This window comes from Corylus avellana, chromosome ca4, assembly GCF_901000735.1.
Source record: "Corylus avellana chromosome ca4, CavTom2PMs-1.0".
In the NCBI taxonomy this organism is placed as follows: domain Eukaryota; kingdom Viridiplantae; phylum Streptophyta; class Magnoliopsida; order Fagales; family Betulaceae; genus Corylus; species Corylus avellana.
In genome coordinates, this window is record NC_081544.1 from 3,668,142 (window position 1) to 3,686,496 (window position 18,355).

At 34.6% G+C, this 18,355-nt stretch overlaps 1 protein-coding gene across 2 annotated transcripts; it reads right to left on the minus strand.

Annotated features, from left to right (window-relative positions):
• Window positions 1-321: 321 nt before the first annotated feature.
• On the minus strand, window positions 322-16,335 carry LOC132177344 (uncharacterized). Of its 2 annotated transcripts, none has more exons than XM_059589614.1 (18): window positions 16,140-16,335; window positions 15,672-15,734; window positions 14,943-15,036; window positions 14,656-14,759; window positions 14,541-14,579; window positions 13,308-13,391; window positions 13,009-13,070; window positions 11,346-11,448; window positions 9,871-10,011; window positions 8,248-8,316; window positions 8,097-8,153; window positions 7,716-7,979; window positions 6,320-6,403; window positions 6,048-6,158; window positions 3,624-3,694; window positions 1,611-1,832; window positions 1,329-1,422; window positions 322-998 (listed from the first exon to the last, which is right to left on the minus strand). In XM_059589614.1, the coding sequence occupies exons 2-18, from the start codon at window positions 15,672-15,674 to the stop codon at window positions 693-695; spliced, it is 1,908 nt and encodes a 635-aa protein (XP_059445597.1). In that variant the 5' UTR covers window positions 15,675-15,734; window positions 16,140-16,335; the 3' UTR covers window positions 322-692. The 2 variants fall into 2 exon arrangements, with proteins under 2 accessions (XP_059445597.1, XP_059445596.1); XM_059589613.1 differs by having other exon boundaries at window positions 14,656-14,764.
• Between the last annotated feature and the right edge of the window lie 2,020 nt (window positions 16,336-18,355).

Sequence of the window (18,355 nt, forward strand, 5' to 3'; positions counted from 1 at the left end):
CTTTCTGGCTTCTGCTATGAAGACCCATATCCACCATGTGCACACAATTGATCATCGTCATAGTTTCAACATCAACTTTTTCAAGTTATTAGGACCTGTACACCACTTCTGCCGCTCCACAAACACAAGTAGGATTGCATGACACAAATTTTGCCAAAAACTATTGGGCCCTTATGTAACCAGAGTCTTGTATTGACTCCTTAGTCTATGTGAGGCATAAGTCAATTAAGCAAAGAGGGCAGGCACAGGCCAGGTTCACTTGAATTGGGAAGAAATTGATAGTGACTCTCTTTAGTGACAATCTTCCAAAATGCTGGCGACTTGTAATAAATAAACAGAGGGTCATCTAACATTAAACCACTATTGAGTTGGATTTATAATCTGAACCCAATCAAAATATTCCTGTACATTAGGCGAGCAACTGATACAGATTCACCCTAGCAAGTTCAGGGGATTGAACTTCCCCAAAATCCTCCTAAAACATCGGTATAACAAAATGACTGTACAATGACAACATACTGATTCGCACATTTTCCCCTTCTTGCAACACTTATATATCATTTTCATTCCCTAATCACGACAATAATTCTTCATTTTTCCACCTCATAGCTTTTACGAGCATTCAGTACCAATCAAGCGGCATCCAACCCAGAACCAAGACCCAACATTACCAGAACTTGATCAGATACCTTCTAGGTTTCTAAGGAACTACTTCTCGTTGTATTGTTCTTCAGTATCTGAGCTGCAAGTATGAGGAGCTCCACCATCTCAAATCCTGCAGCAGAAACAGAATCAATCTTCTCACTGCTGGGGTCCCCATAAATATCTATGGGATCGTTGCTGATGCTTTCATCAATGGAACCAACATCTGCCTCCGCTGACCAACTAACGGGCAGGGAGCTGCCAAGGGCAATCTTGACAAGTTTTGCCTCATTAATAATATCATCAAGAGCTTCTGAAATGCTAGTAACTGTACCTTCAGAATCCGATTCTTTGGCCTACAAAATAGATTATAGCACAGGCACATGGCACATTAATTTTAGACAGGTAATTAGAATCATACTGCTATCTTTTAATCAAACAGACATGAGAGATTCCAAGCTATCAGGTGAGAAAAAAATTACATGACTCTTTGACAATGTGGTAACAAAATGAACAAGCATCTCAAGCATTCATCAAAAAGTAAGGAAATCTTGAACCAGATCACTATCTAAAGTGTATGTATTACGTTTAGAATCCTGCATCCCTGGCCCTGGTCTGAAGGAAAAAGATTGCACATCCCATGCCTTGCAGTAACAACTGTTTGTATATATGATATAGTGTTATACCTTCAAAAGAGAGAGACGAAGCCTATGAATTGAAGATGTCAGATGCTCCATAATTTCCATGCTTTCCTTAAGAGTTGCATGTTCAACCTTCATTCTGAAAAATTAAATAACTATTATAATATAAATGGAAAATATAGGAAAGAAAAGCAAACATTTGTAAATTAAATTTCTGAGGTTAGTGAACAAATCTATGGGAAACCATTTTGTCTGCATAAGAACCACACATCTAAAATCATGCATCAAGCAGTTCAAAGAGACTGTCACAAAAATATTTTCAATAACCTGGCAAAGTCCATGCTATTGGAGGACCTTCGGCTGAAGAATTTCCCTTCATTATTTTGGTGAACTTCAGCTTCATGTCCGATTACATCTAGTGGACCAATCCAACGTCCCAGATATGTTCTCTTTAGCAAGTTTTTTAACTTTCCATCTCTTTCAGTAACAAGTTTTTTCCCTCCAATATCAACCAAAGCTTTTCCTTGTTTAATCTCCTTACCGATGTTCCTACAAAAATGCATCACATTCTGGTTAGGTACTACTGTAATAAGTCATCAGCACTAAAACCAACTATTGCCAAAGGTGTAGAAAATTTTTCAAAGAGAAGGGCAAGCAAACGAAACAGACAGATAGTAACAAAATCATCACCCAATAAATCCATAAGAAGCCGACTGAGAATACCCAAATTTTTCAGTTCAAAGCAAGATTATAGGAAGAGTAATTGGGTTCATTCTGTTATAATGGTAGCATTTGGTATTCTTATCACCATCACAACAATATAATCAGGTGTTGACACATTATTATGTCATGTGATACGTAAATTTTGATGAAGGAAAATCTACAACAGAAGCTACTTAAGCAATTGATAGAATGATTCAAAAGACAAAAAGATAGACTTCAATATGGTATTTACACACTTTAAATGATAAAAGTAAATATGAAATTAAAAAGAAAAAAGGAAAAGAGAGGATCTGATAGGATTCCTCAAGAAGATGTGGTTGGTCTTGAAAAAGAAAGGGTATCAATTAGACAATTAGACATATTGATGCAGACAAAGATACGGGAAACAGGATAATGACAAGTGTGAATCTAATTGGGTAAAACCCCAGCAAGAGGCTTATATCAAGGTTAGGCATTTAATTCTACTTCAGTCATGAAAGGACTTGCAAAGCATACCACACAAAACTTTCCACGGAGTAGGTTGTTCATCAACATTACGATTTCATTTGAAGAAAACAGAGAACAGGTATTTCCCAAAATCTATTTATGGAGAGAAACTTCAGAATTGAAAAGGTTTACTCTTTAGCACTTCCCAAGGATTTGCTAGCTAAATGGTGAGGGCAATACCCATTAAATGAGCGTGATGTGGATGACGTTAGGACCGATAGGAGAGAATAGGCTAGTCTTATTGTGCATTTCAAGGTAAAGGAGACATTTTACTCATTTGTCCCACTAAATCAGTTGGACAATGATGTCACAATAAGTTCGATGACATATTCCAGGAGGTCAAGACACGTGTCGAAAAGCACGGCTAGCAGATACAGGTGCATAGTGATGTAAGAAAGGTAATGCAAGAATTGAAAAAGTAATAAATGAATCCATTAGTGGAAACTGCATCTAGCACCAATAGACTACAAGATGATGGTTAGTTATTTGAGATGGATCGGTCATTCACTGGTCCACTTGTAAGGAAAGTGATTTAAATTTCAAGGAGCTACAAGGACAAGAGGATGGCCTTAAGGCATAGGGCATTCACTTCCTGAATAATTGTTACTCAATCATAGAGTTTGTTCAACTTTTCTTATATAGGTAATAAAAATTTTCTTGACAGGTTGTATACAATAGAGTCCTCCAAAAAGTTACAATCTAAAATGCATGTATTCTACGAAGTGACCAAAAGACGGAACAGAAATCCCTCCAATGGTGATAGACCACTCATACAAAGTACGGAAGAAAGTAGATTTGAGTTGAAGAACGGAATTTTCAACACCTTCATATGTGATTGTATCTTTCTCTCAACAATATCCACATAGATAAAGTGGAGCAGCAAGAACCCCACCCCGCAAACACCCCCATCTCAGTAACAAGCCACATATTTAATCATATTGACACATCATCAATAATCACTAATGCAACAAGATAAGGGTGGTCCACTAACAATTATAGATTTGTTTTAAGCTCCAAACGAGAACTTGCCGTAGTGAAATTTTGCAAGTTCTCTTAACTGGCAAACAAAGCAGTAACAGAAGAAAAAACAAGAACTTAGATAGTAAGATTCTGAAAGGAAAGAAATCATACTCCTGAAGTAGTCGATATTCCTGCTTTAGTTGCGCGAACTCCATGAGAGTTTTTACCTTCTCATTGGTGACCTGGACCAGTTAAAGAATTGTAGAATCAATCAATACATCCAACTGAAAAATTATCAGAACATAACACAATTAAAACCCAGTCATGCTTGGTCACATAGCATAGCTCAAGATGAAAGGCAGAGGCAATTTAATTTTTGTATGACACCAAAGACTTCATGTACATAATAGCACATCAAACTACAAAATTAGAAGCTAGAGTTCAAGACTCAGCCAAGGAGGTGTGTGCTCCAGTGGACCACTTACTACCCAGGAATCACTTAAACTCTATGTAAAGTCATAATACCTTCAACAGATTTGGTTTCCCAGATATAAATCCAATCCTTTTCATTTTGTGTGAATCTTTTCAAATAGAGAACAATTTTCCCACTACTTCAAGGAGGTGAAAACATCCTCAAAAGTAATACTCCCTCTGTCCATAAAAATAAGCCACATTTCTATTATTGGCCATCCCAAAATGTGTCCATTGCCAAAAAGTCAAACAATCATTTTCACACTTTTTCAAAAAATCTTGACTTTGGATAATTTACGATAGAGCTATCTTTTTATGAATAACGAAGAATGTTATTATTATTATTATTTTTTTTTTTATGAATAACGAAAGATGAATGTTATTGTGGTGAATTCGTGCTGTGTAAGAAAAGTGGGGAATCTATTGATCACCTCATTTTTCAGTGTGAGGTTGCAAGAGAATTATATAGTTCGTTTTTTCAATTGTTTGATGTTGGATGGATTATGCCTCAAAGGGTGAGAGAGTTGTTGGTGAGTTGAAGAAGAGAATTGGGACACCGTACTGCTTCGGAAGTATGGAGGTTGGCTCCTTTGTGTTTAATGTGGTGTATTTTGAGAGAACGGAATGCAAAGAACTTTGAAGATCATGAGACTGCAATGTTAAGAGTTGAAGAAAATGTTGTTTCAATGCCTTTAAACATGGATAGTAGCATTCCATAGCTTGCCCGTTTTTAATTTCTTCGAGTTCTTGGAGTTTTGTTCTTCATTTTCTATACATTAGGGGTTCTCTTATATACTTTTTTTTGTTCTATTGTTGCACCCCTCTGCACTTTTAATGAATTTGAATTAGTTATATATATATAAAATAAAAAATAAAAAATAAAAATTCCAGGAAAACCCTTGTAAACTGAAAGGAAAGCGCTAATTGAAGCATAATAGCATGCAGCCAAAGCACAGAACTTGTAAGTGATTTAAAGAGAGAGAGAGAGAGAGAGAGCAAAAAAGGAGCAAGATGAGTATAGATGACCTTCTTGTAGTATAACCAACTTCAGTTTTATCTCACTCAAGTCATATGCTTGTTTATTCAGATAGAGGAACTTATAATATATTCACCTCAATGTCTCTGACTCCTTACTGTGTCTTCATTTCACATAATGCTCGAAATAATGTAATTTTCCCAAGTCCACTTGTTTAACTTCTTTTTTTAAAAAAAAAAAAAAAAAGTTCATCTTTAGTGGATTCTCTTCTATACTCATTGTGTATTTGAGCCTCTTTTCACTTTAATAAATTTTTATCACTTATACCCAAAAAAAAAAAAAAGGTTATTTTTATGCAATCTTCTCATTTTACAGCAGCTTATATAATGTTGTACTGGATAAACTCTGATGTGAATATTTTTTATTTTCAACAGTGAAAAATATTAATAGCTTGTTTGTTCAGGATTTTTTTTAAGTGTCTTTGATGCATTGAATAATCAATCTGATTGTGATTTTATCAATTTTCATTCCAAAAAATTCTACTCTTATCTTATACATTCAACAACAAATCACTATCTTGAATTATATATATATCAAATTTAGATCCAATTCACTTTAAAATTCCTTTTTTTTTTCTTTTTTTTTTTTATATAATTAATTAAAATTCCAAAAACTTATTAAAAAAATCACTTTAAAAATCCAAACCAAATACACCCTAAAGAAGAAAGCAATAACCGGGAGATTTTCAAACCATGAATGAGAACCCATCCATCAATTAGTAGCATAAATAAGGTCTTATTTTGAAACTAACACCAGAAAATGTAGATCACTGCAGGTTCCAAAAAGGCATGGACCATTTTGTTTTTTTTTTGTTTTTGGAAGTGGGCACCAACACAGAGAAAAGACGAGAAAGGTAACAAATCAATATGAACTAAGACCTAACATTCGTATGGCGAAACCATATATAGTTATGTGCATGCTAACATCCCCATCCACTCAAATATTTTCTGCCTGCGACCGTGTAAATTTCTTTTCTCGATTTGGTGCCAGCTGCAAGCACATAATGTTAAAAGTCTCTACAGGCAGCATGCTGTTAAAGTCACGGAGCTGAAGTGCCAGACCAGAAACAAACACTTTGCTGAAATTACCTGTAATAAGTTTCTCTGGAGCTCCTCCATTTTCCTTTGAAGAGCTGCATTCACATTTCTCTCCAATAAATGTCTTTCTTCCTGCTGCGATAAAAGCAACAATGCTGCAACCTGACATAGATTCCGTACTTGAGGAAAAATAACAAAAATGGTAAAAGATACTACATATCCGAAGCACACAGTTCATACTCCACAGAAAAATAATTACCACAGATTTTGGTGGGTGGGGGAGAGAGATAGTATGAGAAAGACATGAGAGAATGTACAAAAACCTTCTCTTGCAATGCCTGTGCAAGGGCTTCGGAGGTGTCGCCTTTTCCGTCAGCCGCAACATCTGGTAAGGCAGGACCATTGCTCTGAACAGCAAGGGAATAAACTGATTAAAATTAGAAGTTGCAGGAAAACAGGGCCAACATTCTTATCAGGTTGATTCATCATGATTAAATATCATAGTTCCACTAGAGATAATATCAGGGTAGATTTCTAGCAAACAAACACCAGTTCTCAAAGTCAAATAAAGTGCTTATGTATAAGGTATTGCGCTACTGCACAACCTTTTTGTGCAAACAACGCATCAAATATGAACAATGAAACCGCATACCAAATATGAACATAGAATTCCAGAAAATAATCTTTAGTGCAAACAAACTGTTTCTTTCCATCACATGTCCAGTAATCGAGTCTATATAGTTAAAATGTTAGGAGAGTTTAAGGGTAACTGGCAGCCTTGGTTGGGTAAGCAACAATAGGTCAGGCATCTAAATTGAACCATTTGATAGTTTTAAGAGATCCAAAAATAGTAATCAAGTTGTCCAGGAATAAATCTCTATATACGAAATGCTCATAGGTTCTAGGAGTTGAATTTTTATAGCATTCTGTAATCCCAGGCAAATATAGCAGCAAGCTAGGAGCAAAGAGAGAGAGAGTTAAAACAGACTTAAAAGAAGTTTCTCTACAAGGTTACCTGGATTAGAGAGTTAATTAGACTTCCTGGAAGTTTCTTTGGTAGGTTACCTGGACTCCCTTCTTCGCCTTATTCAATTGGAACTGGATCTTGTATCAAATTTTGGGAAGATTATGTAGACAAGCTACTTCTATGGGACTGCATCTGAATTTTTATTCAACCCCTAAACTCTTAATGCTACGGTTTGCCACCCATAAGTCACTGTCTCAAATGGAGTGGCAGGCAATTTTCTTTTACTAGTCCATATGAGACTGAAGGCATCAAATTCATAGAATTTCCTTGATCACTTCAGAGAACAATGGAGCATTTTTTCTTCTCTTCTTTTCTTTTTCTTTTTTTTTTATATGATTCACAGGACAACTTCATGCAATGAATGGTTTAGATTATCCCTTGTTGGTTGGCTTGCTTGCCTCCACCTAGCTATCTACTTCAAAGGCTCCGCTGCAAGCACATGTACTATGAAATACATAATTCTACATCATTGTCAATGAATAGACAGAATGAGACTTGTAGTGTGATGACTATATAGGCAACCTTCCCTAGTATTCTCATCCGTTAAGATGAAAAAAAAATAAAAAAAAAAAAAACACACACACACACACTGAGGCAATGCAAAATTAAGGCACTATATGCAACCAGAATATACCCCACACACACACACAGAAGACCAGCAAATGCACAGCATAAGCCTGTAGTGAACAAACCTTAGATAACAAGTTGGAGCCAGCATCAGTAGCCATATGTACATCTCGACATTCATTTTCTTCCAGTTTATCATCTCCTTGAGGAGGCCGCAAACTTTGTACTCTGCTCACTTCAAATTGCCTAATCTTTTCGTCTATCGCATCAACAATTGAATTCATATGAGATTTTCCCTCATCAAGTAAATTCATGACATGAACTCTATGCTGAGAATGGTATTGATGCAACCCTGCTATCCCACTCTTGATCATTTTGTGTGTACGTATCTGCATGTAAGGCAATTAGGTTCAAAAATAAACAATCAGGATTCAATATTTATATGCCTCTCTCTCTCTCTCCGCACAAGGAATATAAGTTACATTTAAAGACATTAAAGAACTCACTTTCTTCTTTTCCGATTCACGAACTTTGTCCTTTAGATGCTTTTCAATTTCCAACCCCTATGGACAACAAGAAATAAAGATTTAATAAAAGCAGAGTCAGTTATTCAGTTTGCAACACAAAAGGCAATAACGGAGTAGAATTAAATTGTACCATCCGTAGCTTATTTTGAAGATTATCCACAGATTTCCGCATTGCCCCAAGCTCTTCTTCCAATGCACTCTGTCTGAGGAATAAGTTATTCGAGTGGCAGAAGCAAAAAATAAAATCACAATCAAATGACAACTAGATTATTTTGCTTTCGAAGTTATCACATTTATCTTTGAGCTAACCAAGTATGTTTGATTCCTAAGATCCACAAAGGGTATAGGCACATCAACGCAATTAATATTTCTCATCCAACCCGTGCATAATGACTATATATCACAGAAGCCGGTCAATGCAACTACAGGAGTGAACAGATAAAAAGATGGACCTAAACTAAGTAATAATAACCAATATTCATATAAATCTGAACTTTTTTTTATATAGTAATTGCAAAATTCATTAAAAAGCACAACCCAAGTACACAGGTAATATACAAGAGAGAAGCCTAGCTAGTAGTGGAGAAGAGATCTAAGAAAATTTGAAAGTTCCAAAAACTAAAATCTAAGGTAGCAACCCAAAGGAAGAGTCTTAAAGAATAAAGCCTTTAATTCTACCTATGGGTGTGGAAAAATTGTGTAAAAAAATGGAAGTAAGTGTAGCATTCCTCATTCCACTAAGGTCCTCTCATGATCCTCAAAGCTACGATCATTTCTTTAAACACATGTAAATTACAAACCAATCACTTCCCAGAAGAGCCCGGTTGACAACAAATAAATTACGAACACCCAACCCTCCTTCAAATATCAGAGTACACACCTTAGTCTAGCTGACCAAGTGAAATTTGAACTCTTCACCCATATCGCCCAATAAAAAATCCCTCAACAACTTCTTTAGGCGATTGGCCACACCAACTAGAAGGCTAAAAGGGACATGAAATAGGTAGGCAGATTAGATAAAGTATTTTTAATCGAAGTAACTCTCCCACCCTTTGGAACTCTGGTATTTATTCTCTTTTTTTTTTCCATTTTTAGCAGAATTCGGATTGGTCTTTTCCGACATGATGCATGGATTGGTTGGATTTTATGCATTTAATTCATGATTTCAAAAGATGGCGTTCTTTCATAGGTATTTTGTTTAATGTTCAACGAGCACTGCTCTTCAATTTAGTAATTGTCCATACTCTAACATCTACAATCTCTGCTATTTCATTTCATGTTTGAAACTTACAACAATATTCAAATAAATAAATCATCCAAAAAACTAAGAAGAAATCAAGCGAAACTAAGTTCAGAACAAAAAAAAAAAAAAATTGTTCTGCATGTACTGCCAAGCATAAGGATAAATCAAGGTGATTTCAGAGAATCTATAAGGGAATACAAAGGATATCCAAATACAAAAGGGGGAGAGGGTTATATACAAAGAGTATTATTTACGAGCATAATTAAGTAATAAAATATTGTTAATATCATTAGCTCATGCACAGGTCAACACATTAGGTGCTTTCAGATCATTTTGTGCATCAAAGTCAGTAAAGGTGACATCCAAACCAAGAAAATGTGAGAAGTAACATCAAACTGTAGTAATTAATATCTCCAGCCATAGGATGATGGTATCAAGCTATCCAACCATAGGATGATATTAATGATCAATAGTGAACGATAACTGAAACTCAAAAGCGATGAAACTTACAATGTATTTGGAGGTTGAAGTATCGTTAAAACTCCACATTTCTTGAGGATCATGCACAAGACACGCACATTTATCATCCCAACTTATATCCTCAAATTCTCTGAGAGAATCTTGCCTAATCTTGTAAAATTTATCAATAACCTGTCAAAGTAAACATGTACGCATAAGACCTAAATGGGATGGAAGGAAAGAAAAAAAAAAAAAATATCAAGTTTCAGAATTTGGTCTTAACAATAAAACTCAGTCAGTAAGAAAGCAACATAAATAAATGAGAAGTATAAGCAGGAAAATGAGAATCTTATAGCTGCCCTGATTTCTAAGATCTATAAAAAATATACAATAAGACTTCTAGGTACAGTAATTAGGTAAAAACATATGTTGTTGATTATTTGAGATTAATTGAATACTATCATATCGTATATGGCATTTAACCTGTGACTCACTCTCCACCCCTTGCTTAATGAGGAAGAAAATTCCATCTGGCCCAAAGACCATGAATGACTACAACTTTAATATGGGATCATATTCTAATATATGGTGTATATATCATATGTTCTTCATGAAGCTCATTCTAGATGCATAGATCAACAAATTATACGCAACTGCAAACACACACACATGAATACAACTAACACATTCATCAAGATTGAACGCATGACCTCACCCCTTCCATACCTCACTAATAAGGGGAAAAATAGGTTTCATGTTAGATGCTTAATCATACTAAACTAAGCAACAAATACAAATAATTTATATCAACAAAAAGACTAACACAATATCTTAACAGATCTTATCATTGTCAATCATCAAGCCTCCTTGTGAATAAAAGAAATGCATCTTCAATATGGAAACCCTAGAGGTGTCCATACAAGTTTTGGATCCCAAATACCTAACGAAGTAGAAAGTGAAGTGCGATATGCACAAAGAACGTGTAGTGGCCAATTGGTACCCCAGACTTGCAGATTCACCCACAATGTGGCAGAAGACAACTGAGAGATCAAACCATGACAGTTGAAAGGTGGTTATGGTACAAGTTTAAAAAGAAAAAGGTTTCTTATCTGTCTATATAAAGTTGTTGTTTTCTTTTTACCTATTCAATGGAAACAAACATACACACAGAACTGACATTAGAAAGCTGTACAAAGTAGACAAACCATAAAGCAGGGCAGACAAGCCTAGGAGGCCATGATACCAAAGCTTCATCTTTCTAATTAACAACTATTTTAGCCCAAGGTGGAATTATCTAGACCCTGAACCAGCACCTAATCCTGTTAAGATTGATAAATTGATATGCAAGCCACTGTAACCGAAAAAACACGATGGAAAATTTAGAGAAGTAATTACACCATACAAAAGAAAATCCTTAAGTTATATGTATGCCAGAAGAGGATCAAAACACAGTCTAGCCATCACCTAAGAAAAAGCTATACAATAGGAATAGGTTCATTAGGGGTGGTTGGGGAAGAGACAATCACCTTCTTGAAAGTCTTATTCTGATCTTCTTGCTTTGCTAGATCAATCTGCAATGTATCATTGAGTTTCTTCTGTTCAAGACAATCTGAGGAAAGCTCATCTAACCTGTGTCATAGAATATCATGCAAATTAAACATAAAAATTATCATGGAGCAATGAGAAAAGTAGCAGGACAATAATAGATGATGCACTTGACTGTGTGTTAAAACTATATAAACAAATTTTATGCACACTTTGCATTCAAGAAGTGAGTGGGCACTTCACTTTTCTAAGTCATGCATTAAGAGCACACAACAAAATCCAAAGATTTCCTTTGTAGCACCAAGACCCATTCACAATTTTTTGAGCTCTCACAAAGTATCAAAGAATGACACGTCATCCCTTACATCAACTTCTCACTCAAATAAATATGGGAAAAGCATAGAAGGAATATGTACAAGAAGTACATCAATAACAAAAGAAAGCAAGAACAAGAGAAGTAAGATGCATCAGAAAATCCATGTGATTTACAAATCACAAAAGGAGACCCAATCTCCATCTACTGCTATGCTTTTGTCTACAAACTAATCCTAGCCTTTACAAAATACCCTCCTCCGCCCTTCCCCAATAACCTAAGCAATTGCAAAGAGTGGAACTTTCTACGTCATCCTATTCTCCATATTCCAACCATCAGCTTCCTACCCTTGTACAACCTCCTTCAAAGAGGATAACACTGCTCATTACTCCTGAAGCTACTAAGGAATCTACCCATATAAGGGGTAAAAAGTAAAATGGGTAGTATTAAATGATTCTTGCTGTGCCTTCCATAACACACACGGTTGAGAAGGTCTAGAAAACACGTTATCCACCATTACAATCTTATTGCCACAAGTGGAAGAAATAAAAGCACAAAACAAAAAAAAAAAAAACAAAACAAAAAACAAACTGAATCATTGAACCACTCTTAAGGGGATGGACCCTATCATCACATCAAACACAAAGTTCTTCACAACTCAAAAAACAAAAAACAAAAAAGGCCAAGAAATCACCAATTCCTCTGTCAGCTCCACCTACTACAGCACTGTGAAATTCAAACCTCACAAAGCATACATACTGCACAAGTTTTTTGTGGCAGTGGTATTTGAGAGGGAATGACATAATAAACAAGGAATCAGATTTCTTTCCGGTCCATGAGAGCATTTATAGTTTTTCGATCTTTAACAAAAATGTCAAATATCTCCTCATCTTTTCCCTCCTAGTATAGATGGCTAGTGCTAGGGAGTCAAACAAATGAACACAAAAAATTTACCAAACTGATGTGGCAAGAGTTTTTAAATTAAAAAAAAAAAAAAAAAAGCAATTTTTTCTCTCTTGTCTGCTACTCACAGTCTGCCATGTCAATTTGGAAAATTTTCTGGGTTCATTAGTTTGGGACCCTAGCAATCCTCAGTATAGATAGTCATCATCTGTTTCGCTTATAAGTTATTACAATTTCTTTTCCCCTGATTTCTTCTTGTTAGGTGATTTCCATCAATTTTCAACAACCGCCTCATTCTATAGATAGATATGATATTGATAGCAATAAAATCTTCGATGTTTACCACCAAAGTCACTTTTGTTTTCTATTAAGCATGGTGAGTACAGATAGTGAATGAACACCCAAAGGGTTAAAAGACTGACAAATACCTTTTCTGGATATCACTCAATTTCAGCGACATAATCTCCTCCTTCTCCTTAGCCTTCTCAGCCTGTTACCACCCATAAAGTATCTTTAAAAACTTGTACAGTTATTGAAAGCAGGAAAGCTTTCACAAAGAATCATACAATAAACTCAAACCTTTTTTTTTTTGTCTTTTTGATAAGTAATTGAAATTTATTAAGAGTGAAAGGGCACTACCCATGCACACAGGAAGTATACAAGAGAAACATCTAACCAGAAAAAGATATACAATAAACTCAAACTTAAAGGTGGTAACTGTCATAACCTCCATTATTGAATGGTCCCTTTCAGCAAAAGCAGCTGCTACACAGCCATGGAAAAACTTAACCTGCTTCTCAGCTTCCATATTCTGAAAAAGGAAAATGAAACAAATCACAACAGTGAAACGAGGTTCCCGTTCATTTTTGTCATAACATGAGAATAATTCAGTCTCCTAAGAGGCCGAACCAAAACCTAGAGGTGATGTAACTATATAAAACTATCATCCATGCCACTTTCTAAAAGTGTTAAGCCTACATCTTTCCTCTTCAGTATTACGTGTTAAATTTGTTGCTAACAGATGCAGCTCTTCCAAAAATTATTTGCAAAAGCCAACCGCAAGATCGTTCAAGCAGGATGGCCATAGAAGATTATCCATCATTATTTTCTATTGAGGCAATGTGAGAACAGATCAAGCTAGATCCTAAAAGAAGAAAAGGCAGTATAATTTTAAAATAAAAATAAAGCACAAATAATTTCATGTAAAATACAATATTCATAAAGTTTGCAGTTTTTTTTTAATAAGTAATTCAATCTTATAAGAAAACATAGAGGGACATAACCAAAGTACACAGGGAATATACATGAGAGACACCCAACTAGGGAGAAGAAGAAGAAAACAAATCCAGAAACTCTATGAAATTAGAAAATAGAGTACTACCGGGAGCAACCAGCCAAACATACAGGGATTTGAACATAATAGCTATTAACACTATCACCCAAACATTTTTTTTTTTATAAGTAATTGAGATATCATTAAAAGCGTAAGGCACCCCCAAGTTCACAAGAAGTATACAAGAGAAGCCACCTACCTAGCTAGTAGAGGCAAAAAAAAAAAAAGAACAGGGAAATCATAGTAACTACACCAAAGGAGAAACAAAAGCAGTTGTCCAAAGTTACAATGTGTTAAAAAATAAAGACTTAATCTCTTCCAAAGTCCTCTCACGGTCCTCAAAACTTCTATCATTCATTCATCCATAGACACCACAAAAGGCACAAAGGCGTCATCTTCCACACAGCAGCACTCCAAGTGACAAGCATACAAATCGACTACTCTTCTAGAACAGTACTATAACGGAACATAATCTTGCTAAAGCCATTACTAAATCTTTATGTCCTTTTGGCTTTTGTTGTTGGTCATGTTCGTGATTATTTGATAGATATGATTTTGATGGAAGATGCATAAGTTAGTAAACAACAGAAACACTTAAAGAGGAAGAGGGCAGAGAGAGAGAGAAACCTTTGAGACCTCTATACTGTGCAGCTCTGCAAGTTGGCTCTGGGGAAAGCAAAGCAGACTAGTAAGCACGGAGCAAGGGTTAAGCAAGTTTCATAATTAAAAGTTCAAGATTTACTTTGATTTGGTAGGCCGCTGAAAGCTCCTCTTGAAGATTTGTATTATTTCTTGTGCAAGCAGCTAGTTTCTTTTTCAAGTTCTCAATCTCCTGCTCCAAGCCAGCTGTCCTAATAGGGGATTTATTTTATTATGATGCATATAATCATGTCCCCTAATATACCAACAAACAGGCTACAGGAACACCTTTCTCTCCTTCCACTTCCACCTCCCAAACAACGGAAGATAACAGGGGAAAGAGAGAAAGGGGAAGATAGATAATTTGGACTGAGGAAAAAAAAATTATACCTTTGAAAATGCATTCGCGTAGCCACAGCAAGGTAGCTAGGTCCAGCTTGTTGCATACACAATTGTTCAATATCTTTGCGCAATTCATCACGCTCTACAAAAGAAATAATCCATATGTTATATCTTATTGATCAAAATAGATTTGATACTGGTGAACATCAGAGTGATCAACTTTAGAACATAGTGCTCTAGAAAGCACGACTTACAATTTCAAATGTGGAGAATGAATATTTCAACTATATAATGTGTAAACTCAGTTAATCCAATTGGGAAAGGGCAAAAATGCAACATACAAAAAGACAAGGAAAAAAAAAGAGAGAGAGAGAACATATAAGATCAGGTTTCAAACAGGTGAGGCCTAATTGATGAGAATTGTAGAGGAGGAAGTAACTGCATCTAGGGCTAAAAGAAGTTGGAGGCTTTTTTGTTTTTTTTAATGCAACTATATAAATTTTATTAAGAAAATAGTAGACGGGGAGAGTACAAATACCCCCAAAAAATTTACACCCGAAAATTCGAAAGAGAAACAAAAAACATTGATTTTATCAAATAGAATGCCATCTTTGTTTCATTACACTGATCAACAGCAGTAGGAAAAGAAAACCAGAAAGCTGTTCAATTACATTAAATGGACAATCCAGTCTATGTTGGACACTTGCTCAACTAGTTCACTGATAGTAGAAGATAACACATTTTAGGACCAAGAATTAATACCAGAAATGCACATACCATGTTCCAACTGTTGGATGCGAGCCATCAATGATTCATTGTCGTTTGAATTCTCATCCATGTCTGAAAGAAAAGTTAGACCACAGAAGTTAAATCCAAACAGAATCGAGCACATAATTTAATCCTAAACAGAACCACAAAGTACACCAACATAAACAACAAGAGTATTCCCATCCAATCTTTCTGGTCCAAACAAAAACATGAGAATGATTTTAAACAATAAATAACCCCATTTGCCCACTTGGGTATCTTAAACAAAATCTGATTTCCGCATCAAAAACAGAAGGATACCCCGTTTATACCTTGAATTATCTTTTCCGTTAAATCGCTTTCTGTCTAAAAAACAGAACTACATAACTGAACTCCACTACATAATAAAAAATAATTCTCTGATGATAAAGCAGGATTTCAACTAATCAATAACACGAGCATAAACATATATTATATATAAATATGAAGAAGATTTACCTAAAAGTTCAGGCCAAAACAGGTATAGCAGAAACCCGAATACAGGGATAAACGAAGAAACGAGAATTTTCGCTTGGTCTGGTTTAGAAGAGGAAGTGAGCCATCTCTCATCGAACAGCTCTCTCTCTCTCTCTCTCTCTCTAACGAACTATGCTTTCTGCAAGAAATGTGTGCCCGCTTGCTGGAACCTGAAGATTTATTTTCCTCTTGTTTTCTTCTTTGTTTTTTCCTTTTGTTGTTGTCGTTTTTGTGGTCAATTACTGTATTTTTAATAAATTATGATTGCGTGCGGGTTTCTCACAATATATGTAAGCAACCCATGAAGTTTCTGAAATAACACATCAATACCATGACGCAGTAGTAACTTGAACTATTTCTTTATTTGGTTTAAAAAAAGTGTTAATTATGTAACATAATAGTAAAATTATTTAAAATTTTTAAAATTTTTTTTTTTTAATTTTTTAATTTTTTTTATTAAAAAAAAAAAAAAAAAAAAAAAAACCCATTATTTTGGTGGAAAGGCACAAGGGGAGTTGGAAAACGAAAAACGCCTAATTTAATTTAATTATTTGATTTCTTGCACTTTGAACTCGAAAAAGCATCTTTGCTTTGGTTAATATCGAATTAGTTATATTGAATGAGTATTTGTGTCTCAAAAAAAAAAAAACTCTCAAATATAAGTAACTTTATACTCTTCAATTCATCTAAACCGAAAAGGATTTTTTTTTTTTTTTAATCAATTCAGTCTCATTCATTGATAAACGAACATAAAACTCAAATAACACAAAGCAAAAATTTTGAAACAACCATAGTCGAAGCTACGAGATTACAAGCGTCAAAGATGACATATTATATTTTAGACTCAAACAAAATCCGCTAGCTTATGACTAATTTTCAAATTAAACAGTAGATCTGCGTCAAACAGACTCAAACTAATGCATAGATAGCTCTTATTCCTCGGTACTGAGGGCAGAGAACCCCAAGCCAAAGTTCATCCTTCTCAACCCGAAAGCCAAGAGATAATATTCACATTCACAACTCAAAAGTCTAGAACTGAAAAGAATCTTGTTCCAGCAAGATAAACCTTGAGTCTCTTTCCATTTAATTCCATCATCTATCCTTTATTCTTTATTCCCTTTTCAAGTTTTTTTTTTTTTTTTCCTATTTTTTTAATGAATAATCTTCTTTCCTTTTTAGTACTTACAAATTATAAATCTTAAATGCATCAGTATTTTTGGGATACCCATGGTGAAGGTGTATTGATGCATGTCCATGTCAAAGGAATCATCTTTCTTATAGTGTTTGGTATATAGAATGGTCATAACTTTAAGAATAAAAAAGATATGACCAAAAATTTTAAAAATAAAAGTTAAAATAGAATGATTATTCATATTCTTTTTATTTGTTAACAACATATGATGTTCTCATGGGAATTGAACCGAAATTCCTAAAATATTTGAGCCCCAAAAATTATTTGTTAGGAAAAAAATAAAAAGAAAAAACCCACTTTTTTATATCTTTTAACCCAAAAATTTTAAAAATAATGGTTTATTTATTTTTTTAGAAATGACTATTATGTTCCTATATGAATAGCTATTTTTCTTTGTAGGGAAATAGTCATTGTCATTTAAGTGGTTATTCACAAGAATGATGTGCAGCCAAATAAATGAATAGTTATTCTATAAGAATAGTTATTTCATTCCATAGGTCAATTCCGCATACAAAGTGTGCCATTAATTTTGTTTATAGAAGAAATAAATCGCTTTTTCTTTTTTACAAAGAAATATATTGCTTTTGAACATAAACATAGTTGTTGTTGTTCTTTTAACAAAAGGGTTATGGACCTTTTTTTATCGCATTTTTAAGTAAAGTTTAATTTAGTAGGAACTTTACTTGCCCCCTCTAATTTACCAAGCATTTTTTAATATTTATCCTAAATTTTGAAAGTTTAAGACGTAAGGTTTTGATCTTTCAACTATTTTCAAAGCGGCAGCTAGCGTGTAAAATGTTTGTTAGGGTTAATGTTTGTTCTACCCTAATAAAATTAAAAAACGACAACCCACAGCCACACTTATCTTCTTCTTCTTCTTTTTTTTAATGAAAGGGTATTTTGCTCATTTTTGTTTCCTCAGTTACTATTCAACAGAGGGGGTAATTAAAAGGAACTAAAAAAATTAGAATCCTACATTGCAAATCTTAAAAATTTTGGAGAGACA

Bases quoted from the DNA above. Each gene is read 5' to 3' on its own strand.
- LOC132177344 (XM_059589613.1), bottom strand. From the start codon at position 15,732: ATGGATGAGAATTCAAACGACAATGAATCATTGATGGCTCGCATCCAA. The intron at 10,012-11,345 runs GTGATTGTCTCT...TTACTTTGACAG, and splicing joins AGAATAAGACTTTCAAGAAG to GTTATTGATAAATTTTACAA. The intron at 6,404-7,715 runs GTTTGTTCACTA...CTTGCTGTTCAG, and splicing joins GCTCCAACTTGTTATCTAAG to AGCAATGGTCCTGCCTTACC.